This window comes from Ahaetulla prasina, chromosome 10 (genome assembly GCF_028640845.1).
Source record: "Ahaetulla prasina isolate Xishuangbanna chromosome 10, ASM2864084v1, whole genome shotgun sequence".
Classification (NCBI taxonomy): domain Eukaryota; kingdom Metazoa; phylum Chordata; class Lepidosauria; order Squamata; family Colubridae; genus Ahaetulla; species Ahaetulla prasina.
Genome location: NC_080548.1, coordinates 17,392,620 through 17,418,451, shown reverse-complemented (window position 1 = coordinate 17,418,451; position 25,832 = coordinate 17,392,620). Strand labels below are relative to the sequence as shown.

Sequence of the window (25,832 nt, the reverse complement as noted above, 5' to 3'; positions counted from 1 at the left end):
TTACTTCAAAGCAGAGCTGGGTAAATTTTTTTGTCGGTAAGTGGCGACTTTATTATTAAATGAAAATTATAGTTGATTAGGAATTGCAGAAAGCAGAGCATTGCATAATCAACATTTTTTTAAAAAAAATGGGTGAGGGTCATTTGTCCAGGGTTGGTGGTGGAACAGACAGGAGATTTTTGTTTGTTTGTTGATTTACAGTTTCAAGTGTACAAAATTACAAAGAACCTTCGCAAACCTTGAGTTTTATCTGAATTCAGATGGAAAGCACACTGTCTGGTTTTGATCAATAAGTTATTGTTATAACCTTGGGAGAAAAACTTGAAAGGCTGTGGCCTCACAGAGGTTCCCGGAAGAGAAGTGTGCATTTTTCAAGTTCAAGAGCAAAAATGGTTCGATCCCCACACTCAGACCTCTTCCATAAGTTCACAGTTGTTCCTTGCTCAGACCTCTTGTTTTCTTTTCTAGGAAATTGAATCAATCCAGCTCACATGAAGTCATGCTGAAGAGCAGTTCTTCCTTGATCTCCAAATCAGACAGGTATGCTGTATAATTGGAAATGTAATGATTTTAAAAGATGTGAAAGGAATGAGATATACCTGGTTTGATGGGGGAGCGGGTGGTGGGGAAATCGAGCTTTCAGATGAATGGGACTGTTTAATAGACAAATGAAGACACGAGGAATGTGTCCTTGCAGCTCATAAGTGACCTGTGTTAAATTTTATCAGAACATTCCTATAGCAATCCCTGAACCTCAAGATGCAAATGTTTGGTTTTTTTTCTAACTAAGATCATTGTTCTCTGCAGAGAACAGGAGAGCAGGAAGGAACCTGGGTTCTGTTACATTATTACTTACAGATATGTGTGCGTGCATCATTTTCCCTTCCTTTCTGAAATACATAAATATGTGCATATCTTCGTTTGCAGGGGTAAAATAGAATGGAATGGAATGGATTGGAATAGAATAGAATAGAATAGAATAGAATAGAATAGAATAGAATAGAATAGAATAGAATAGAATAGAATTTTTATTGGCCAGGTGTGATCGGACACACAAGGAATTTGTCTTTGATGCATATGCTCTCAGTGTACATAAAAGAAAAGATACCTTCATCAAGGTACAACACTTACAACACTTAATGATAGTCATAAGGTACAAATTTAACACTTAAAATGATCCAACACTTAATGATAGTCATAGGCTACAAATAAGCAATCAGGAAACAATATCAGTATAAATCATAAGGATACAAGCAACAAAGTTACAGTCATAAGTGGAAAGAGATGGGTGATGGGAACGATGAGAAGATTAATAGTAGTGCAGATTTAGTAAATAGTTTGACAGTGTTGAGGGAATTATTTGTTTAGCAAAGTGACGGCGTTCAGGAAAAAACTCTTCTTGTGTCTAGTTGTTCTGGTGTGCAATGCTCTATAGCGTCGTTTTGAGGGTAGGAGTTGAAACAGTTTATGTCCACGATTTGAGGGATCTGTAAATATTTTCACAGCCCTCTTTTTGATTCATGCAATACACAGGTCCTCAATGGAAGGCAGGTTGGTATGTCTCCCACTGTTCTTTTGGTTCATACTCTTAACAGATTATACAGGTTAACAGAGTTAGAAGAGACTTTGTAGGTCATTTAGTCCAACTGCCCGCCCAAGCAGGAGACCCTACACCATTTCTGACAAATGGCAGTCTAATCTCTCCTTGAAAGCTTCCAGTGATGAAGCTCCCACGACTTTAGAAGGCAAGTTGTCCCATTGGCTGATTGTTCTCTTCTCTTCACTAGGCTAGCCATGCCCAGTTCCTGTAACCGTTCTTCATATGTTTTAGCCTCCAGTCCCCTAATCATCTTGGTTGCTCACCTCTGCACTCTTTCTAGAGTCGCCACATCTTTTTTTATAGTGTGGTGACCAAACCTGGATGAAGTAACCATGAATAGTACAGGTAGCCATGATTATTTGTTTTGGAACCTGTATCTTGATTCCTTACTGGATGGTCAAAGACTTTTTCTTCCCTACTTGCAGGCTTCTGTGGGGAGAGAAAGTAAGAATTTCCCTTTCTACCAACTTTCCTTACATTTGGTAGAAATTGCAAGGCCAAAGACTATTTTCCTTAATACCACCATCCCCCTAATTGATTTGGGATTACTAAAATTTATCAGCACCATGGACACAGTTAACTTTCCTCAAATCCTCCCCAAAGGGCCAAAATATTTCTGCTCGTCCAATAACATTACAATGTTAAAGATATGCATCTTTAGAGCTGCAAATAATGTATTTTTTTTACAAAACGCAGCTTCCAGTCTGTAAAAGATTATCTCCTTCTGGTTTACAGCTTAAAAAGTAATTACCAGCTTTTTGAATTAAAGAATATGATTAGGCCTTTAGCGCCATTCTTATCTTGGGAAAGGAGCCCTTTTCTAGGTTCCTTAAGATGAAAAATGTCTCTCTCCCTTGATCTGGTTTGTCCTTGGTGAAATGCCAGTTTTATTTTGCCAGAGAGCTTCTTTAATTTCACTTTCCACTTCAGTGCTGGTGAGTCAGTTTTTGTCCCTGGACTCTAGCTAACTCACCGTTTGAAAGATGACAGAGGTGCACTGAGCTGATGGCTTTGGGAAGTTCCTCCCAAGTTTATTAAATAAAGTCCTCAGCACATCTGCTGCTTAGATGGATATCTAGTTGAGTAAAAAGAGGCCAATTTACTGAATATTCCTCAGTTCTGTAATAGATCGGCACAAGATGCAGATTTCAATGGTTCTTCTCTTGTTCTTTCTCCCTCAATATTTCATTTTTCTCCTCCAGATTAATTTTGTGCCTTTTTAATTCAATGATGGCTGTTTGCATAAATCGACACCTCTGCATTTGTACATCATTTTATCCTTTAATTAAATAGCATATTAAGCTGTATGTGGCCACTGTTAGATAAGGAAAGAATTCCCAGAACCCATGATGAAGAGACAAAGCTCTAATAATAGAATATTGACAGTGTTCAACTGCCTGCCTTCCTTCCTTCCTTCCTTCCTTCCTTCCTTCCTTCCTTCCTTCCTTCTTCCTTTTCTTTCTTTCCTTCCTTCCTTCCCTCCCTCCTTTTCTTTCCTCCCTCCCTCCCTCCCTCCCTCCCTTCCTTCCTTCTTCCTTTTCTTTCTTTCCTTCCTTCCTTCCCTCCCTCCTTTTCTTTCCTCCTTCCCTCCCTCCCTTCCCTCCTTTTCTTTCCTCCCTCCCTCCTTTCTTCCTTCCTTCCTTCCTTCCTCCTCCTTTCTTTCCTCCTCCTCCCTCCCTCCCTCCTTCCTTCCTTCCTCCTCCTCCTCCCTCCCCCCCTCCCTCCCTCCTTCCCTCCTTTCTTTCCTCCCTCCCTCCTTTTCTTCCTTCCTTCCTTCCTTCCTTCCTTCCTTCCTTCCTTCCTTCCTTCCTTCCTTCCTCCTCCTCCTCCCTCCCTCCCTCCCTCCCTCCCTCCCTCCCTCTCTCTCATGGAATACCATCAAGGATACACTTTGAGAATTGCTGGTCTATCTTTTAGCCCCAGTATAACTCATCCAAATCCTAGCCACATTTGTCCCTGCTTAGCTTTTTTCTTATCAGGTAGGGTTGCCCTCTGCTGCCTTCTGCTGTTGGCCATGTATGTAGTTACCTGTCCTTTAATAAAAGCAGCATACAACAGCTTTTTGTGCCTATGCTGTGCTAGGTGATAACATCCCCACGAGCGTTTAATCTCCTCCTTCTTCTCCGACCATAGCAGAAACAATCTGTTGAAGCGTGGCGCTTTATTGACGCAGAGAGACGCGGCGTTCATAGGTCCTCAATGAATATAGCAGTTGTATTAAAAACATTGCTGGCCCACAGCTCCCTTCAAAATTAAGAGTACATTTCTTGCTTACGGGATGTGTTCATCTCTCAGCTGCATCACTACCAAAACTCATAAATAATATAGATTGCCCTTTCTAAGCAAAATGTAGGATCTTCTGTAAATATGAGCTTAAAAGATTAAAAAAAAAATGCCACAGCTCTCTGGTTTATTTTGTATGTTTTATTGCCTCCTTTTTAAAGCAATTTCACTTGACTCGTAACCTCATAAAAGTTTAAACTCCCCATTCAGTTTTGGGGGGAAGTCTCTCCCCCCTCCCCTCCCCTCCCTTACCTTCCAGGTACTTTATCATTATTTTATTTATTTATTTATTTATTTTATTTGATTTTTATACCGCCCTTCTCCCGAAGGACTCAGGGCGGTGTACAGGCATAATAAAAAACCGACAATACAATATACAGATTTAAAATACGATTTAAAAAACTTATTTAAATTAGCCCAATGATTAAAATTTACCATACTAAAACCCCGTTTAAACTTAATAAATTTAAGATTAAAATCCCAATTTAAGCCAGCCCCGCGCGGATAAAAAGGTGAGTCTTGAGTTCGCGACGAAATGTCCGAAGGTCAGGTATTTGGCGTAAACCCGGGGGAAGCCTGCTCCAGAGTGTGGAGCCCCACAGAGAAGGCCCTTCCCCTGGGGGCCGCCAGCCGACATTGTTTGGCGGACGGCACCCTGAGAAGTCCCTCTCTGTGGGAGCGTACGGGTCGGTGGGAGGCGTATGGTAACAGCAGGCGGTCCCGTAAGTACCCAGGTCCTAAGCCATGGAGCGCTTTAAAGGTCATAACCAACACCTTAAAGTGCACCCGAAGGCCACAGGCAGCCAGTGCAGTCTGCGCAGGAGCGGTGTTACATGGGAGCTACGTGTAGCTCCTCTTATCACTCGCGCAGCTGCATTCTGGACTAACTGAAGCCTCCGAGCGCACTTCAGGGGGAGCCCCATGTAGAGAGCATTACAGTAATCCAAGCGAGAGGTAACGAGCGCATGAGTGACTGTGCATAAGGCATCCCGATCAAGGAAGGGGCGCAACTGCCGAACCAGGCGAACCTGGTGGAAGGCCCTCCTGGAGACGGCCGTCAAATGGTCTTCAAACGACAGCCGATCATCCAGAAGGACACCCAAGTTGCGCACCCTATCCTTTGGGGCCAGTAACTGCCTCCAACAGCCAGCGCGGCTGCAGCTGACTGAATCGGGTGCCGGCATCCACAGCCACTCCGCCTTGGAGGATTAAGCTTGAGCCTGTTTCTCCCCATCCAGACCCGTACAGCCTCCAAACACCGGGACAGCACTTCAACAACTTCATTGGGGTGGTCCGGGTGGAAAAGTACAGCTGAGTGTCGTCAGCGTACTGCTGGTATCTCACCCAAACCACTGATGATCTCACCCAACGGCTTCATGTAGATGTTGAACAGCAGGCGAGAGAATCGACCCTGTGGGACCCCACAAGTGAGGCCCTCGCGGTCGACCTCTGCCCCCTGTCAACACCGTCTGCGACCGGTCGGAGAGATAGGAGGAGAACCACCGATATACGGTGCCTCCCACTCCCAATCCCCCCCAACCGGCGCAGCAGGATACCATGATCGATGGTATCGAACGCCGCTGAGAGGTCTAATAGGACCAGGGCAGAGGAATATCCCGTCCCTGGCCCTCCAGAGATCATCCACCAATGCGACCAAAGCTGTCTCCGTGCTGTATCCGGGTCGGAAGCCGGACTGGAACGGGTCTAGATAGACATCTTCATCCAGGTGTTGGGGCAGCTGTCGCGCCATGGCACTCTCTACAACCTTCGCAACAAAGCGAAGGTTGGAGACTGGACGATAATTACCCAAAATAGCTGGGTCCAAAGAGGGCTTCTTAAGGAGGGGTCTCACCACCGCCTCTTTCAAGGCGGCAGGGAAAACCCCATCCAACAAAGAAGCGTTGATAATCCTCTGGAGCCAGCCTCGTGTCACCGCCTGAGTGGCCAGTACCAGCCAGGAAGGGCACGGGTCCAGTAAACATGTCGTGCCGTGAAGCCTCCCCAACAACCTGTCCACGTCCTCGGGAGCCACAGGGTCAAACTCAGCAGGCTTACTTATTTTGCCTTATTCACATGCAGTTTTCATCGCATCTTTCCATGTTGAGAAAAAAAAAGAAAGACTTGCAGAGACAATGCATGCCTCACAAGGATGAAAAGCCAAACTTCAGAAACTCTGGGTATTTGTTCTGAGGTCTCCTCTTTATAAAGAGGGCACATAGATCTTTGGTGTCAAGTTGGCATCAGAAAGACGAGAAAGCTGTAACTGTTGTGGGAAGAAATATCCCTCTGGCTCTGTTCCAAGCTGGGAAAAAGATACTGGAAAAATGGAGGCTGATTGGAAAGAAGGTTTAATGCAGGGGTGAAATGCTCCCAGTTCGGACTGGATCGCCCAATCCGGTAGTGATGGCGGCGGGTGGTTCAGAGAACCGGTAGCAAAAATCCCTGCCCCCCTCCTGCCATGCCCAGCTGAGCCATGCGATCAAGGCTTTTTTCTTTTTTTTTTTACTTTTAAAAGCATTTTTTTGGCCGAAGAAAAAATGCTTTTAAAAGTAAAAAAAAACAACAACCTCTGATGATCGCGCGGCTCAGCTGGGCATGGGGGGGAAGGGATTTTTGCTACCGGTTCTCTGAACCACCCGCCACCATCGCTACCAAATTGGGCGATCCACTCTGAACCGGGAGCATTTCACCCCTGGACCCAGCTGTTCCTCCTCTTCCTCATCAGCCACCTCCAGATCTGAGGGCTGTTGACTCTCCCTCTGAGGGCTGACGGATGACCCAGGCTCTGTCTCTGTCTGCTCTCTGCCAGCTCCATTCCCTCTTCCCCCTCAGAGCTCTCAGGTTGCCTTGATGCTGTAATTCTACTGCTGGAGGGACCGGGTGTTGTGTCTTGTCCGCTCTCACCGCAGCCGGGGTCTGCTTATCTGCTCCCGAACACGGAGGAATGTATGCCTCCCGGCCCCAGTCCTGGCTCCATGCCCAGACAAGCTGCAGAGGAGGGGGCACCTCCCGGTCCCAGCCCTGGCTCCATGCCCAAGCAGGCTGCAGAGGAGGGAGCATCCCCCGGCCCCAGCCCTGGCTCCATGCCCAGGCAAACGGAGCAGCTAGACCCCTCCCCCTCCTCCACAGCATGTGAGCCTGAGGAAAGTTTACTTCCAACAGCTGATTGGAGTGACCCTCGCATCAGAAGATTGGATAGGCGGAGGCAACAGAAGAAAGGGAGGGGCAGGCCTTAATGAGTGCTGAGTCATGGAGCCACACCCCATGGCCTATATAAAGGATCTGCTTTCTGGCAGTCTCTGAGTCAGGCAAAGTCGAACTTATCTTGCTGAAGTCACTTTCTGGTCTCCTGCCTGCTCTGAGGACTTTGCTAGGACTTTGGGCAGAGCTGCAGAGGCAAGCCTGATTCGGATTTCCCTGACCCGGCCGTCAGCGGAGGAGTGGGACATGACACCGGGTGGCCAACAGGCTACACACAGGATAGCCCAAAATGCAATTTATTTAATTGCTTTAGTCAATCACATTTTGTGTAGATTTTGAGGCATCGCCTCTTAAAACCCAGGCTAGAAGGGGTTGGAAAAACGACATCACACAGGCTGTGATGTCACGATGCGAACGCCGCCCTTGTAGAGAAGTTGCAGGGCTACCATTGTGACGTCATCAGGACAGTTTACTTGCTTGTCCTCTCAACGCCCCCCCACGCCCCCACGCCTGATGGTGACGAGGGGAGATGTTTGCCCAGTCCTTCCTTAGAATGCATCCTGCGACTCAGCCTGCTTTATTAGGACTCGGGTTGTGGTGCTTAATCAAAACAAAGGGGTTGCTACTGCAGGAAAAGCTAAAAACCTTAGTCAATATCCATTTAACCTCTCAGGAGGTCTCCAAGCTGATTGCGAAGCAAAGGCAGGCTCATCTTTTATTTATTTGCAATTTGTATAAACGGTTGCATTCCGGAGAGACCCCAGGGGGGGTTCACAAGAAGGCCAAAACCGTAAAACATAACAGATCTTCATAAACTCTTGTTAAAAAAGAAATCAGAATTCATAATAAGGGTCTGCTCTCTGCTCTCAATCTCTGTGACAACCTTTGCATCCCAGGCGGTCTATTAGACAGCACGGTTTAAATGAGTTTTCTAAAGGAGGGAAAAGTTAGGTGGTGGTAAGGGAGAACAGGGGTGAAATGTCCCCGGTTCGGACCGGATCGTCTGATCCGGTAGCAATGGTGGCGGGTGGTTCGGAGAACTGGTAGCAAAAATCCCTGCCCCCCCTCCCATGCCCAGCTGAGCCGCGTGATCATCAGAGGCTTTTTAAAAAACTTTTAAAAGCATTTTTTCTTCGGCCGAAAAAATGCTTTTAAAAGTAAAAAAAAAAGCCGCTGATGATCGCGCGGCTCAGCTGGGATAGTCAGAGGCTTTTAAAAGCATTTTTTTTACAACCTCTGTGGCCGAAGAGGTTGTAGAAAAAATGCTTTTAAAGGCTCCTCTGGCGATCCCAGCTGAGTTGCCTGATTGTCAAAGACTTTTTTTCTTTTAAAGGCAAAAAAAAAAATGCTTTTAAAAGTTGGCCACGCCCACCCAGTCACATTACCCCCACCACCACCAAGCCACGCCCACAGAACCGATAGTAACAAATTTTACATTTCACCCCTGGGGGAGAGGCTATTTTAAAAGAAGGGAAACACAGAGAAAATATAGGTAGTCCTCGACTTAACAACAGTTCATTTAGTGACCATTCAAAGTCACAATGGCACTGGAAAAAAAAAAGGTGACTTAGGACGGTTTTTCGTATTTACGACCATTGCAGCCATCCCCATGGCCAGGGGATTAAAATTAAGACACATAGCACGATTGACTCATATTTATGACGGTTGCAATGTCCTGAGGCGTCACGTGATTCCCCCTTTGTGACATCCACAACATTAGGAATTCTTTTGCAACATCCCTTTATTTTAAATACAGGTAGTCCTCGACTTACAACAATTTGTTTAGTGACCATTCAAGGTTACCCTGGCACTGAAGAAAGTGACTTCTGACCGTTTTTCATGTTTACGACCGTTGCAGATCTCCATGGGCATGTGATTAAAAATTCAGACTCTTGGAAAGCAATTCATATTTATGACGGTTGCGATATTCTGGGGTCACATGATCCCTTTTTGTGACCTTCTGACAAGGCAAAGTCAATGTGTCAGGGTTCCAAGGAACACCCCCAATGAAATAAAGCTCTGAGGCTTGAGGTTCCTCAAAGTTCCAGTTTATTAGAGATGTCATGTTGGCACAGCTGGGAAAACCCGAAACTGAAAGCTTTCAGGTTTTCCACACCCAGTTGACAGTTCACAGTCCTGTCCCACACCCACAAGTTCATCACATTGTCCAATCAACGCTTCACACTCAATTGGATACAATCTTCAGGCAGTGTACATCAGATGCAGGCAAAAGTCCTTGAATACGGAATGTTGTTATGACTAGCTTTCTACTGCTCCAACAACAACCCCTCCCAACTTCCCCAGCTAAAATATGTGGCAGTTCAGAAGCAAAAAGAAAATTGCCTTCCAAAACTGACACAATGGGGAAACCTGATTCACTTAACAACCATGTTCCTAATTTAACAACTGCAGAGGGGATTCACTTAACAACTCTAGCGAGGGAGGTGTTTAAAAGGGGACAAAAACCCTCTTAACAATTGTCTTGCTTAGCAAACAGAACTTTTGGGCTTAATGTGGTCCTAAGTTGAGGACTATTTGTCATTGTTTCTGCTTGGATGGGGAAGTTGGGTAGAAAATCTTCAGCCTCCTTCCCCAGGATGAAAGGACAGGACAGGACAGATTCTTTGTAAAGTTAACACAAACTCCCACAAGTTTGGTTGAGAAATCCTCCAGGGTATCCCAGTTGTAATCCTGTTTATTTTCAGATTCTTTGGCAGCTGCCTCGAACCGACAAACAGTTTTTCCAAGCAAGACTGACAGGGAAGCAATTTCAGGAACTGAATGTTTTTCCGCTTAGAACCAATTAATCCTCGTGTCTATATGGGTGGAGATGTTGTGATTTTTGTTCCAACAGCCTTGTTGTAATCCAGTGGGGAGAGAGACGGGCTTTTGCCTCGAAACAAGAAGCCTGCCAATTGACTGTTTGCATAACCTCTCAAATCTGCTTCACCCTGGGAACCATGTTGGAGAAAGCAAAGCAAGAAATAGAAATATTACCGTGTTTTCCCGAAAATAAGACCCTGTCTTATTTATTTTTTTGCCACCAAAAAAGGCATCAGGTTTTATTTTCGGGGGGTGGGTGGGTGAAGATGTCGCAGTGGTGAAATCCAATTTTTTTTTTACTACCGGTTCTGTGGGCATGGGTTGGTGGGCATGGCAGGGAAAGGATACTGCAAAATCCCCATTCCCTCCCCACTCCAGGGGAAGGATACTGCAAAATCCTCATTCCCTCCCCACTCCAGGGGAAGGATACTGCAAAATCCTCATTCCCTCCCTACTCCAGGGGAAGGATACTGCAAAATCCTCATTCCCTCCCCACTCCAGGGGGAAGGATACTGCAAAATCCCCATTCCCACTGCACTCCTGGGGGAAGGATACTGCAAAATCCCCATTCCCTTCCCACTCCAGGGGGAAGGATACTGCAAAATCCCCATTCCCACCGCACTCCTGGGGGAAGGATACTGCAAAATCCCCATTCCCTTCCCACTCCAGGGGGAAGGATACTGCAAAATCCCCATTCCCACCCCACTCCAGGGGGAAGGATACTGCAAAATCCCCATTTCCTTCCCACTCCAGGGGAAGGATACTGCAAAATCCTCATTCCCTCCCCACTCCAGGGGGAAGGATATTGCAAAATCCCCATTTCCACCCCACTCCTGGGGGAAGGATACTGCAAAATCCCCATGCCCTCCCCACTCCTGGGGGAAGGATACTGCAAAATCCCCATTCCCACCCCACTCCTGGGGCCAGCCAGAGGTGGTATTTGCTGGTTCTCTGAACTGCTCAAAATTTCCACTACCGGTTCTCCAGACCCTGCTGGATTTCACCCCTGGAATGTCGTCCACTGACTTACCTCACTTGCACATGTTGCCCCCAGCTTCTTTTTTTGCTATCAGAGGCCTTCAGAAACTTCTTTGTCTAGCAAGGCCAGCAAGTCTTTCCTGAAAGCCCCTGTAGCCGATAACAGAGCTCTGGATCGATCCGGAACTTTGTTATTAGCTACAGAAGCATTCAGGAAAGACTTGCCGGCTGCAGCAAAAGAAATGCGCCGAGGGGTGCGAGGCCTGGCTGCAAATATCCAAAGGTAGGACAGCTCCACCCTACCTTAATTTTTACCTGTGCACCCTGGAGTGGGCGGAGTCTTAATTAGGGCTTATTTTGGGGTGGGGTAGGGCTTATATTGAGCACATGTGTAAAAACTAGGGCTTACTTTTTGAATAGGTTGTATTTTTGGGGAAACACGGTAAATAGTCCTTGACTTATGATCGCAATGGATCCCGGTTGTAAAATGGCTCACCCACGTATCTGACCTGATTTTGTGACCTTTTCTTTTGCAGCAGTCATTAAGCGAACACCGTGGTCATTAACCAAGTGTTCACTATGGCCAGTTTTGCCAAAAACCGGGAGCAAATGCTGGTTTTTGGCAAAACCATTGCAAAACCTGTGTCAACTATTCCATTGACCTACGCAGCAAAAGAAAAAAATCCTGGGACATTCTTTTTTAACCAAGAGCATCACTTTACTGATAGAACCAAACAGGCACAGAAGAAGCGAAGCTCGCTCTAAGGTTTGTGCATGAAAGCCAGCATAATTAATTTCCCCTTTTCCCCATCTGGGCCAACCCTTGTCCCTTGTCCAGCAATCCCGTCTCGTCTGGATTATTGCAATGCTCTCTACATGGGGCTACCCCTGAAGTGCACTCGGAGGCTTCAGTTAGTTCAGAATGCAGCTGCGCAGGTGATTGAGGGAGCCACACGTTGCTCTCGTGTAACACCGCTCCTGCGCAGTCTGCACTGGCTACCTGTGGTCTTTCGGGTGCGCTTCAGGGTGTTGGTTACCACCTTTAAAGCGCTCCATGGCTTAGGGCCCGGGTACGTACGGGACCGCCTGCTGTTACCTTATGCCTCCCACCGACCCATACGCTCACACAGAGAGGGTCTTCTCAGGGTGCCGTCTGCCAAGCAATGTCGGCTGGCGGCCCCCAGGGGAAGGGCCTTCTCTGTCGGAGCACCTACCCTCTGGAACGAACTTCCCCCTGGTTTGCATCAATTACCTGACCTTCGGACCTTTCGCCGTGAATTGAAAACGCACTTGTTTATCCAAGCGGGACTGGCTTAATTTTTTAAACTTTTGAATTTTAATAATTTTAATTGGGGTATTTTATGAATTTTATGGGTCAAATTTGACGGTTTTAAATTTTCGGCCATTTATAGAATATGTTATTTTAATTTTTGTTTTAATTTGTATATTGTACTGTTTTTTAATCTGGCTGTACACCGCCCTGAGTCCTTTGGGAGAAGGGCGGTATAAAAATCTAAATAATAAATAAATAAATAAATAATAAATAAATCCAGCATGTTCATTTTGTTTTGGAAAAACTGCACCTTTGGAGGGTTCCTACAGCACAGCCTTGAAAGGGATTTTCTCAGATTGCAGACGGCTCACATAAATTCCTCGCCTCCTTCCCAGCTCCCAATAGATCCCAAGTGTTCCCCCTCCCATCTCCCCTTGTCTCTCTTGTCAAGCTGCGAGTTGAGGTGTGTTACGAGTCAATCTTAACCTGATCATGTGACTGTGGGGTAACTGCTGAACTGTCAAAATCAGTGGTGGAATGCACTCACCAAATCGGTTTGGTGAGTACGCATGAGTGGGTATAAGGCGCTTGTGCCCAGCGCTGAAAATGGAGCATTTAGAAGCTCAGCTGCTTACCTTCCAAGTCAACAATGGAACGTAGAACAGTGAGGGGGGTGGGTGAGAAATCAGCTGTGCCGTGTGATTGAGATGAGCTACAAAGCAGGAAATAAAGGACAGGATAGAGCGGGGGCAGATGTGTGGGGCTAACTAATCGTCAGTGCTACTAGTTCACCCGAACCGATCTAAAGTAGCTGAATTCCACCTCTGGTTGAAATATGGTCACATAACTGCAAGAGTGTATCGGAAATTTGGAACCTGATTATAAGTACCCCCAGGAAAGTCTGTTGTAACTTCATATAGTTGCTAGGTGACCGGTTACAAGTCGTGGAGTATCTTTTCAGTTTGAGTGTCTGTTGCTGTTGGTCTGCAACAATTATTTGTCGCCCTAGGTTCCCTGTTAATGTTGTCCTGGGTTCCCGCAGGAACGGGTCTCAACCCTCGTTGAGACAATTTAGGGGGTCCTCGCAAGGACGAAAGCAGCCGAATAAAAGACACCACACCAGGAGTTCTTCAAAATGAGAGAGTACGAAGAAAGGGTTGTAGAAAAAGCTGTTGTAAAAAAGATCCCCTTAGATCGCAACAGTCTCTTTTATTATGCAGTTTTAGCAGGGAGGGGTAATTACAGCAATGAGGGAATTAACATATAGAAACTTAGCTATACCAATCAGCAAGCGTTTAGAGTATACGTATTAGCAAAATACCACGTGTTTTTCAGGAAATCATGCGTTTTACCTGAATAGAAACTCAACTTAAGGAATGCAAAACTAGAAGCTTATCTCAGGGAAGGCGAGGGGCCCAAATCAGGGAGAGCAATACTATGCATCTAACTCAGAGAAGGTTAGGCGGAATAGAAACTTAATTCAGGGAATCATGTCTGTCATGTAGCACTGAAAAAAGTCAAATCAAGTTCTTCTGGCTGTGAGGCCTAAGAAAACCTGAACCAATGATATATCCATATGTCCTCTGTTTTTATTTTTTAAGATGGGTAAATGATATATCCATATGTCCTCTGTTTTTATTTTTTAAGATGGGTAAAATTCCTCTAAAGCTATGACATCCCCAGTGGATCCCCCCTCCGGGAGACCCCGCAGGGAGTCAGTACGCTTTTCCAAAGGAATGGTTCCCGATTCAGTGTCTTCATCAGCCTCAGAGGCTAATTCTAAAAGAGGTTGTTTATATTCATTTTCAACAGTGTTTCTTAGCAAGAGGACATCATCTCCAATACTGTTTAGTCGTTGTTTCAAAAATGCTAAAACTCTCCCCATGACACATGGGCCAATTGTACATGCAAGGAGCAACAAAATCAGAGGACCAACTAGGGCAGAGAGGAGGGTGGTCAACCAGGGAGAGAGATTAAACATTCCCTGATACCACGTATGGGATTGAGAACGCTCTTTTTCTCTATCTTTCAATCGGGTATTTAATTCTGCCATAGAGTCAAGCACAACACCAGAACTTTCAGTGTAAAAACAACATTCTTCTTTCAAAGCTACACACAGACCCCCCTTCTTTTAGAAAAAGTCTGAGAGGGAGGTTAGAGATTTTTGTCCATTTGTGGCTAATGGTGGTGTCCATCATTATACCATAGTCAAAGTACAGGTCAGGAAACCAGGATCCCGGCACCGCTATGGATGAAGTGGAGTTCAGGACGTCTAGGGGTGTGTCCATTGCGCACAGTTAGGGGTGTAGAAGGCAATGTTCAGTAGTAGAAAGGCAACAGGTAACCACAGCATTCTTTCTAGTTGAGGGATGGCTGAAGAGAACTGTCTTTAACCAAATACGGTCTGGTGTGTCTGGCTGGAACCCAAAGCACTCGGTCCGGTAGCTGGACAGCTGCGTAACCTCGACCCCAGGTGATGAGATCAGCAGGCCCTCTCCATGTCAGGTCAGGTAAATCACGGTATACCTGTGGTTTGGGTAGACCTGCAGATGGGGGAGGGGAAAAATGTCGCTCTGCAGCGGTCGCGAGCGGTTGTCCAGTTAAGTTTAAAAAATTCAACACATATAAACAACGATTCAAGGTATATTGCACTGCTGGGAGGCCAGGGGCATTTTTCCCCTGTTGTTTGGTGTACCGGTCAAGAGCTGTTTTTAATGTCTGGTTGGCGCATTCTACCAGAGCTTGACCTTGGCTGTTGTATGGAATTCCAAATTTCTTTGGGGCATCCCAGCGATGCAAAGGTCCGAATAAAATAATTGATTACATGTTTAGTGGCTTCTCCCCTTTGAGGGATGGCCATGAATGAAGCCTGAGAAGGTATCCACTGAGACATGCAAGAATTTCCATGGAGCAAAGGATGGATATTGAGTAACATCCATTTGCCAAAGTTGACTGGCCACTGTTCCTCTGGGGTTGACCCCCATCGGAAGAGAGTTACCTTGGCGGCTGCAAGTAGGGCATTGATGTATGATCAGATGCCTCAGCAGCCGTGAAGCCAAATTGTTTCATGAGCGCCTTTTTGTTTTGATGAAAATAGGAGTGACTGTCCCAAGGAGAGACAGGAGAAAGTGTCAAAAGAGAGGAGGCAGAGGCCGCAGCGTCTGCTACATAACAAAATAGGGATGTGTACGTTTGTAAATGAGAGACTGTAAAGTTGTGAAAAGAGAAGTGATTAGAATCAAGAGAAGGGGACAAGTAAGATTGAAAAATAGTTTTTACTATTTGAGTAACATACTATGTGGAAGACAGAGAAAAAGACAATCAATCAATAAAAACCCAACTCCCACCCTTTTTATTCATGTGTGGAAGTTGGTCACTAACAAATCCATGCTATCAAAAACTTCCAAAAACAAACCACATTATTAGCAAAATCACCATCCGTCTTACTTTACTCATACTTTTTCAGCACTAGTATGAAAACTTCCTCTTAACTCTCTCTTCATATTCTGTAACCTTCTAACTTATCACATCCTATAACTTTCTAACTCATCTCTGAAATAGTTCCTAAAACAGGGCACATATTGTGCTGCTAAAAGAGAAAAAGAAACAATACAAACAGCAAATAAGGGTCACACTGAGTCTGATTCAAAAAAGAAAAACATGGCGGAAGCTTTAGGGTGAGTCTGTTTATGTGGAAAACCTGAGTGCATTTTCCAAAAAACAGATTTACGCTTAAAAAAAAATGCATCCATACATAAGAAGATAGCCATGTGTCTGAAATGCTGTAGGGTTTCCTGCCTGGGCAGGGGGTTGGACTAGAAGACCTCCAAGGGTCCCTTCCAACTCTAATGATGTATGTGAACAGCTGCAAAAATACAAAACTAAAGGAAACAGTTTTTAGTCAACTCAGTGCTTTGAAAACATTTATAAAGGTATAGGTTTAATCAGGCAGTTTAAACCTCAAAAAGTTAAAAAATGAAAATTAAAAGCAAAATCAAAATTGTATGCATGATTAAAAATTAAAATCAAAAGTGTTTTCAGGGTTGAAGATTAAAATCAAAATTGTTTTCATGGTTAAAAAGAAAATACATCTGCATAGTTTTTACATAGCTCTTTGCAAAAGCAATGCTTCCAGAGAGCCTAATTGTCCCTCCCTTCTCAGACAAGAAAGAAGAGAGAGAAGAAAAAAAAATGGAGTGGGGGTGAATGGTTTTCCCCCGTAGCCCACCCTTTTCCCTGGCACAGCAAGGTACAAAGGGGGGGGGTAGTTAAGATAAGCCAGCGGGCAGAGAAAAAAAGTTAAAAGTAACTCACTGGAAAGACATTCTCATGCATATGAAGAGAAAAAAAAATGTTCAAAAGTAACTCACTTGCTTGCAAAAGGAAAAATACATTTTTTTATTTTTCCAAAAGTACCTGGCTGCTTGCATACGGAATTTATGCAGACAGATACACACACACACACACACATGCACACATGCAGAGACAATTTCTCACACATGCATACATTTCTTGCAAATCCAAAAGACAACACAGAAATTTCACACCTTCTCAATGAGTTTTGCACATACACACATTCCATGCAAATCAAGCATCACAATTATCTCTACAATTCTTATGCAGGTCTGAAAATGATCACATACATACATACACAAGCACACACATCATCAAACAACATTTACAGACCTGGGGAACTTGTCTGAGAAAACTCAGCAGTTTAAATCATGACTGTGATTGTGGATCCTTTTAAGTCATTTTTGATCTAAGTGAAGTCTGCAAGTAAAATGAGGCATTCAAGGATCATGTGCCAGATGGACAAAATTTTTACAGGGGCTCTTGGACTTTCATGGAAAAAGGTTCCCAATGTTTCCCATGTAGTCGCTGTGAGCAAATTCTTTTCCAGATTGTTTCCAGATATAGAGAAGCAATTAAACCAAATCAGTTGCTGATCACCCATGGGGGAAAGGGAGGGGTGCTCTGGGGGAAGGGAGGCAGGCAGGGGAAAGGAGGCAGTTTTCAAAGCAGGGATGGAAGAAACAGGCATTTGGTACAATACGCTTTCTAGCTCAATATGCTTTGAAGGTTCAGAGTGGGGGGAAAGGGAGGAGGAGGGAAAGGAATGAGCAGACATAGGAACTGAAGGAGAGTGAATGTCATAGGAAGTAACAGCTTCTTTTAAATTTTTAAGCACCCGTACATTGATGTTATCATGTATCGGCTGTCCTCCTCCTGGTGGATTGAGGTTTAAAGGGTAAGCCGATATCGGGGGTTCAGTTCTTAGAGAAAGAGAAGAAAGAGCAACCAAGGCAGAGAGAGTACCTGCAGCTATGTCTGTATCCTCCGGAGGGGGGGGAGACGCTGCAGAAGGAGAAAGAGCTGTGTCCGCAGGGGGAGCAGAGGCAGCTACAGAGACAGAAGAAGATTCATACGGAGGGAGAGAAACTTTTGGCAGGGATTCGGCCGTAGTAGAAGAGAGCAGAGCAGCCGAATCAGTAGAAGGAGAATTAGGATAGAGGGTGCCAAGAGCAGCCGTAATGGCCCGCCAAGTCACTAGAATATCAGGCGGAGCTCGAGGGTGGTCATGGAGGAATTTTCCCAAGCGGGTCCAGGTGGCCTTCTTAAGAGACCCTTCCTCCGGGTAGGCAGGGCACTTTTCATGAACATAGGATAGAAAAGAGGTAAGAGATTTCTTAGAAAGAGGATAGACAGTGGTGCCATTAACTTTTTGCAAACAATTAGCCTTCTTCACCAGAGAGTAAAGCTCATTCCTATGCAATGATGAGACTTTCGAGTTCGAGGAGCCCATAACTTACGTGTGCACGTGTCGCGTCCCGGACGGGTAAGCTATGAGGGTGAAGGTGACGCACCGCTAGACAACGATCACGCCTCTGGACAACACAACAGGTCCGGACGAGCCCCCAGATGTTGCTGTTGGTCTGCAACAATTATTTGTCGCCCTAGGTTCCCTGTTAATGTTGTCCTGGGTTCCCGCAGGAACGGGTCTCAACCCTCGTTGAGACAATTTAGGGGGTCCTCGCAAGGACGAAAGCAGCCGAATAAAAGACACCACACCAGGAGTTCTTCAAAATGAGAGAGTACGAAGAAAGGGTTGTAGAAAAAGCTGTTGTAAAAAAGATCCCCTTAGATCGCAACAGTCTCTTTTATTATGCAGTTTTAGCAGGGAGGGGTAATTACAGCAATGAGGGAATTAACATATAGAAACTTAGCTATACCAATCAGCAAGCGTTTAGAGTATACGTATTAGCAAAATACCACGTGTTTTTCAGGAAATCATGCGTTTTACCTGAATAGAAACTCAACTTAAGGAATGCAAAACTAGAAGCTTATCTCAGGGAAGGCGAGGGGCCCAAATCAGGGAGAGCAATACTATGCATCTAACTCAGAGAAGGTTAGGCGGAATAGAAACTTAATTCAGGGAATCATGTCTGTCATGTAGCACTGAAAAAAGTCAAATCAAGTTCTTCTGGCTGTGAGGCCTAAGAAAACCTGAACCAATGATATATCCATATGTCCTCTGTTTTTATTTTTTAAGATGGGTAAATGATATATCCATATGTCCTCTGTTTTTATTTTTTAAGATGGGTAAATGATATATCCATATGTCCTCTGTTTTTATTTTTTAAGATGGGTAAATGATATATCCATAAGTGTCCTTTTTCTTATGCTTTAGTGAGTATTTGTTTTGGTTTTTTTGTCATTGGAAGAAGGATATTGTGTGATTATCACGTTTTTGTCTAGAGAAAACTGACTTGAGCAATGACTTACGATTGTGAATTGCAGAGCTGGGACAACCAGTCATTTATTATGGCATCAAAAAAAGTCACCTCTGAGTATTGTCCAGCCAAGATGTAACACGGTCTTAACATTTGTTCTCACCATGCAGAGACCCCAAAGAGGCTTCTACTTCCCAAAAGTCACACTTGGAGCTCAAAAAAGAGAGGTACGTTTTCAGGGCTCTGGAGAGAACTCTTACTCTTCACTTAAAGTGCTTAAAGATGCAGAGACATGAAGAATTAGAAAGGAAAAAAGGAGACCCATTCTTAAGGGGACCGCAGGAGCACCCCTCCCCCCACCGCCACCACTACAATAGCAACAGCGACTTTTGCTGTTTTGTGTATGCAAATATTGCATTATAAATGAGTTTGTAATTGCAGTGCAGCTTTCTACAAAAGGGAACGGCCCTTTATGCAGTAAGTATGTTGCAATCTATATACTTGGCCATCTGCCTTCCCCATCCGCTGTAGTCAGAATTAGTGGTTTTTTTTAATGCAGTATAACCCACACCAGGGGTGAAATGCTCTGAAGTCTGCAACCGGTTCACTTTGCTACCGGTTTGCTTCGCTACTGTTTGTTTTGTGCATACATGTTTGTGACTACCACGCAGCACTGAAAAAGGAGGATTTAGAAGCCTTTTCTGAGTTTGCAAAGGTAAGTAGAACAGCGAGAGGGGGAAAGAGCTGTGCCACGTGATTTTGATAGAAAGGATGTCCTGCTCTCTAGGCACAGCTGATCATTGGAAGTACTGGTTCGCCTGAACCGGTAGCATTTTTTTCACTACCAGTTCGCCTGAACCGTAGCATTTATCACTACTGGTTCGGGCGAACCGGTCTGAACCAGTTGCATTTCACCCCGACCCACAACATCCTGAGCTTTCAGAGTGTTAAATAGGACTGTCACACGCAAAGCACTTTCTGACCGACAGGAATCAGGTCGTTCTTGAGTTATGACCACAATTGGGACCGGGATTTCTGTTGTAAGTCATTGCAGTCCTAAGTTGAGTTAGATTCAATTTTATGGCAAGGAGGTCTAATGATGTATGCATCTTTGCCAACATTCTTCATCCCCCTTTTTCCCCCTTATAAAGGAGGGACTCCAAAGATTCAAGATCTTCCAGCTCTACTTCTAGTTCCTCTACTTCCTCTCCCAAGAGACTGTCGGTGGACAGGTAAGCTAATCCAGCCCTTGTGCTAATTCTACTACTGATCGTTTTACATTGGTTCTACTGATCTAGCACGATACAGAGTAGGAAGAGACCTGGGACCTTGCAGATCTTCTAGTTCCAACCCCCTCCTCAGGCATGAAACCCTCTACTATTTCAGACAAATGGTTGTCCAATCTCTTCTTAAAAACTTCCAGTGTTGGAGCATCCACAGCTTCTGGAGGCAAGTCTTCCACTGATGAACCGGGGAAATAACTCTTCTTCTACTCCTAACCTTAGAGGAGATAAGATCACACATGTTGGCATGGAGATAATTTATGCTGCTTCTTTGTTTTCAAAAGGACCTAAAATTGTGCTTTGAATTACCAGGATCTGAGCTGAAATTGTTACGATGCACCTCTTTGTATCCACTCTAGGAGAACCTCTACCAGCTCCAACCCAGCAGCCTCACCTCCTGGATCTCATAAGAACAAAGAGGATAGCAAAGACGAAAGGTATTGTTTGGCTGGGGGTGTTCAAAGGAAAAACAGAATAAACTAGCTACCTGGAGAAGGATAGCCAAACCTTGACGCATATAAGAATGGATAGCAGAACCAAAAAAATAAGTGGCGCTTTAGGGTGGACCGAAAAGGCTACACATGTAGTTTGTATAAGGGATAGGCAATTTGACTACAACTTCCACTATCTCAGTCATAGAGCATGAGAATTTCAGGCTAAGATATTTGCAGGGTATGAGGTGCCCAATTCTGGTAAAGATGCATGTTTGAAAAAAAATACCAATACTTAAATAGGAACGTGAAATATCTCATCGTGTGAACGAGCAATCTGAGTGCCTCTTCAGTTTGATGGGCAGATTTTTTTATGTTGGATAAGCTCCTTAAAGACCCCTGGCTGCTCCCCCTTATAGGTGTTTTCCCATAGGCCAAAATATGAATTGGCAGCTTTTTAAAAAGAGCACATGTTCAAATAGAGGATTGTCCTTCTCTAAAAGCTTTTGGCATGTGACTTCTTGTGTAGCCTTCATTTCTGCTTCTTGTGAATTTTGCACAAGTTTTCCATGGCATGTACTACTATTGTGTGTGAGAGACAAAAGAAATAGCTTTCATGTCATGCAGTATTGGCTTTGAATTAAGTTGGCTGCATGCACACAAAGCTTGTAATCCAGAGATTCGTTTAACCCAGGGGTGTCAAACTTGATTTCATTGAGGGTCGCATCAGGGTTGCATTTGACCTTGGGGAGGGGCATGGTGGGTGTGGCTAGCTCAATGTCATTTGTGTCGGGGACGGCTGTGGTGGCCCGAGTGCTTTGCCAGCAAAAACAGACTCCAGAGCTCTGTTTTCAGCTGCAATGGCTTCCTGCAACCTTCTGCCAGTGAAAACGGAGTTCCATTTTCACCGGCAAAGGCATCGTGGGCCAGTCCCTCACTATTTCCAGAGAGGCCCCATGGGGCAGATCTAAGCACCCCATGGGCCGGATCCTGCCTCCGGGCCTTGAGTTTGACACCCCTGGTTTAACCCTTTTGTTGGGTTTACCAGAGAGGGGAAATGCTCCTAGTTCAGACCGGATCACCCGATCTGGTAGCGATGGTGGCGTGTGATTTGGAGAACCGGTAGCAAAAATCCCTGGCCCACCCCTCCATTCCCAGCTGAGTCGCGTGATCATCAGAGGCTTTTGTTTTTCACTTTTAAAAGCATTTTTTCTTCTAGAAGCTGAAGAGGTTGTAAAAAAATGCTTTTAAAAGGTTCTGGCGATCAGGCAATTCAGCTGGGATCGTCCAAACCCTTTAAAAGCTTTTAAAAGGCTCCTCTGGCGATCCCAACTGAGTTGCCTGATCATTGGCCGGAGAGGTTGTAGAAAAAATGCTTTTAAAAGAAGAAAAAAATTGGCCATGCCCACCCAGTCACATTATCCCCACCGCCACCAAGCCATGCCCACAGAACCTTTAGTAACAAATTTTACATTTCACCCCCGGTTTACCAGGACAACCTGTCAGGCTGGATCTGTAAGCTAAGCACCAAAGGTTGAACTGAAATGCATGTTAACCAAGCTCACAATATTTGTACAAATACGTATCTTAAAATCTTTTATTCCTAACTGGTTAATCATGTTGTATGTACATGCCGATTAATCACTTCAGCCCTGGCTGAAAGTGTAAGTAGCACAGTCCAGATTAGAACGTGGGAATCCAGCTTGCTCAACCCGAGTTTCAAGAAAACAAAGCAAACAGTTAGCTTTCTAATCCCTTCTGTTGGATTTTTGCAGCTAGGGTAGGAAGAGGTGAGTAGTATGGTTTGGCTTGGGTTGCAAAGTAATTTGATTGCTCTTGACTTTGGTGATCCCAAATGGCCTTTTGTCTTGGGTTAGAGGCTGTATTGAAGTGGTCATAAATTAGCATTTTTCATTTCAATCTCACTTGATGTCCTGCTCAGGTCAAATGACAGATCTCGAACTGAAGTGCCCAGGATGCCTGCCAGCCCTGTCACGCCAACATTTGGAACTTCTATCTTCTTGCCCTCGTGCTATTTGACTGGAGACTCCATTAGGGACAAGTGTATTGAGATGGTCTCTGCAGCCCTGAAAATGGATGGTGAGAAAGAAAAACATCCGGGTGGTGGTGGGGGGATTTAAGAAATTGACTTAGGATGAAAGTCAAGGGGATCTAAAGAGAGTTTACAGTCTGACCTGGAGCTCTGGTTCAGATGTTTTTATCTCCAGCTTCCACTCTGCTGTATGGCAAAAAGATTGAGAAAATTCAGAAGAGGAGAAGCGATCAAACCGTGATTTCTGAAGTGCATGAGTATTGATTAGATCAAGGGTCTCCAACCTTGGCAACTTTAAGACTTGTGGACTTCAACTCCCAGAATTCTGGGAGTTGAAGTCTACAAGTCTTAAAGTTGCCAAAGTTGGAGACTCCTGGATTAGATTACATAACTACAAATGCATTTCCACAGTTATTGATATAGAAATAGCAAAAGCACTTAGACTTATATACCGCTTCATAGTGCTTTTACAGCCCTCTTTAAGCTGTTTCAGAGTCAGCCTATTGCCCCCAACAATCTGGGTCCTCATTTTATTGACCTCAGAAGGATGGACGGCTGAGCCAACCTTGAGCCAGTCAGGATCGAACTCCTGGCAGTGGGCAGAATCAGCCTGCAATACTGCATTCTAACCACTGTGCCATCATGGCACAAAATTGATACTGATATAGAGATGATTGATAATGCCAACAGAATCAATTTTACTTACCGTACCACACCAAGCAGCAGCAGAAAATGTCTGTAAAAGCAGTCTGTAAAATAAGATAAAATGAAGAGCAACCATAAGATAAAAAGTGATTCCAAATCAGAGGCATTTGCAGGGAGAGCCAAGGAGGCAAATGATGAAAAGAGCATCACTCTGCCCTTTTTGGGGGCGGTGTCACAATATCAAATGTGGGCATGGAAGGAACATGGCACGTTGCTTATCACTTTAATGAAAGCATCAGAACCTGCAAATGCTCCTGGTTCAAATAAATATAATGGAAACAACAATCTACAGTTAAAAATATTCACATTCAGAAGTAAACAATTATTTTCTGCTGCTAATACCGTTTGCTGCATTATTGATATTAATAGGCATTCTATAAGGAAATTATAATTTTTTATTGTTGCCCTTACACTAGTTAATTATGTTACGCATTTATTTTTTAAACTAACTCAGGGGTTAGTTCAAATTTAGCATCTTTAAGACGTGGACTTCAACTCCCATGCTGGCTGGGGAATTCTGGGAGTTGAAGTCCACATGTCTTAACGTTGCCAAGGATGGACACCCCTGATCTAAAGTATAGGAGTTCAGGTTTTTTGGTTGGACGCAAAACTGAATTTCATCTGGTTGTGCTGAATGATTATTTTTTTCTTCCGTCCCCGTTTTCATTTCTTTCTCTTCTTCATCTCCGTCCAAGACGATTACAAAGAATTTGCAGTCAACTGTGATAAGATGGCAGCTGAGATTGAAGATCATATCTTTTGGATATTCGGGTCTGCTGGTTATTAGTACGGGTAGGGAATGCATCAGAGTGGGAAAAGTTTATGCTAATATTGGACAGATGTTGCCTTGATGGGTAAAAACAAAAACTCCAGTCCTTTGAATTGTATAAATTCAGGAGATGCTTTCTTGAACATTTTTTTTCTAAAAGGTTAGGAGGCTAAAAAAGAAGGGGTTCAAATTTTGTATGGGAACTACTGTAATTGCTTACTGCTTCGGACAGAAAGTGTGCTCTTCTGGAAATAGGCTTTGTTAAAAATGAGATCAATGAGAAATATATAAGGCTATAACTAGCTTTTAGGACTAATGGCAATCCTCAGTCTCTGCTGTAGGCAGGATCAGGGATGGCTGCTGAGGGTTCGCAGGGGTTCGGGAGAACCTCTAAGATTCTGTGCAGTTTGGAGAACCTCCAAATCCCACTCCTGGCTGGCCCTGCCCACCCCTCCCCTCCCCTTCCAGGAGTCCCCACATGGCCTGTTTTGGATGCAGTTAAGTGCAGAACATGCATGGAGGCTCAGGGAGGGTTAAAAATGGGCCTACCGGAAGTTTTTTGTTGTTGTTGTTTACATTTATATCCCGCCCTTCTCCGAAGACTCAGGGCGGCTTACAGTGTGTAAGGCAATAGTCTCATTCTATTTGTATATTTACAAAGTCAACTTATTGCCCCCCCCCCAACAATCTGGGTCCTCATTTTACCTACCTTATAAAGGATGGAAGGCTGAGTCAACCTTGGACCTGGTGGGACTAGAACCTGCAGTAATTGCAGGCAGCTGTGTTTTAATAACAGGCTTCTTACAGCCTGAGCCACCAAGAAGGCTGAAAACAGAGGGCCTCCAGAGTCTGGGAAGGCCGTTTTCGCCCTCCCGGAGGCTCGAGAAAAGCCTCTGGAGCCTGGGGAGGGCAAAAATGCCCCTCCTGCTGTGGTGCAGGAGGCTGACTAGGCCACATCCACCATGGCCACGCCCACCCAGCAACTGGGCAGAGAACCCCTTGCTAAAAATTTTGAAGCCCACCCCTGGGCAGGATTGTTCTGTCTGTATGGGAGATGGAGGAATCGGCGAGATCCCGGGTTTGCAGGAATACCAAAAAACAAACAAACAAAAAATCAGTATCTTCAAGGGAAATTTTTGGAGGGAAATTTTTGGAGGAGAAAGGTGGAATGAGAAGGCAGAACCAACTGCAAGAATTCCTAGAGATGCAATTTTCTTCATGTTCTCTTCATTTTCCACATATTTATTCAGTTTTTATCTTTCCTTTATTACTACTACTACTTCTTCAGTAACACAAGAGAATATACTTAATACTGTTTCCTCCTTCTCTCCACAACAGCAACCCTGTGAGGTGGGTTGGGCTGAAAGAGGGGCAGTGCCCCAAACTCACTCAGCCAGCTTACTTTCATGTCTAAAGTGGGACTATAACTCACTATTTCCTGGGGATTGGCCCAAAGTCACCCAGCCAGCTTGCATGCCTAAGGCAGTACTAGAACTCATCATCTCCTGGTGATTAGCCTAAAGTCCCCCCAGCTTGCTTTCATGCCTGAGGCAAGATTATCACTCTCCATCTCCTGTGGATTGGCTCAAAGTCATGCCTAAAGGAAGACTAGAACTCACAGTCTCCTGGTTTTTTTTGCCTGGGGTTTTAATCATTAGACCAAACTAATCCAGACTAAAACAAACATCATTCCTTAATG

General features: G+C 44.7%; 1 protein-coding gene across 1 annotated transcript in view; it reads left to right on the top strand.

The window, feature by feature from the left end:
* The window catches only part of TCEA3 (transcription elongation factor A3), a 50,032-nt gene that overhangs the window by 17,489 nt on the left and 6,711 nt on the right, over positions 1-25,832 (top strand). Inside the window, exons 5-10 of the mRNA XM_058196337.1 lie at positions 469-540; positions 19,063-19,119; positions 20,044-20,124; positions 20,535-20,612; positions 22,549-22,706; positions 24,060-24,122. Of these exons, the coding sequence (XP_058052320.1) occupies positions 469-540; positions 19,063-19,119; positions 20,044-20,124; positions 20,535-20,612; positions 22,549-22,706; positions 24,060-24,122 (509 nt within the window). The remainder of the gene's footprint in view (positions 1-468; positions 541-19,062; positions 19,120-20,043; positions 20,125-20,534; positions 20,613-22,548; positions 22,707-24,059; positions 24,123-25,832) is intronic.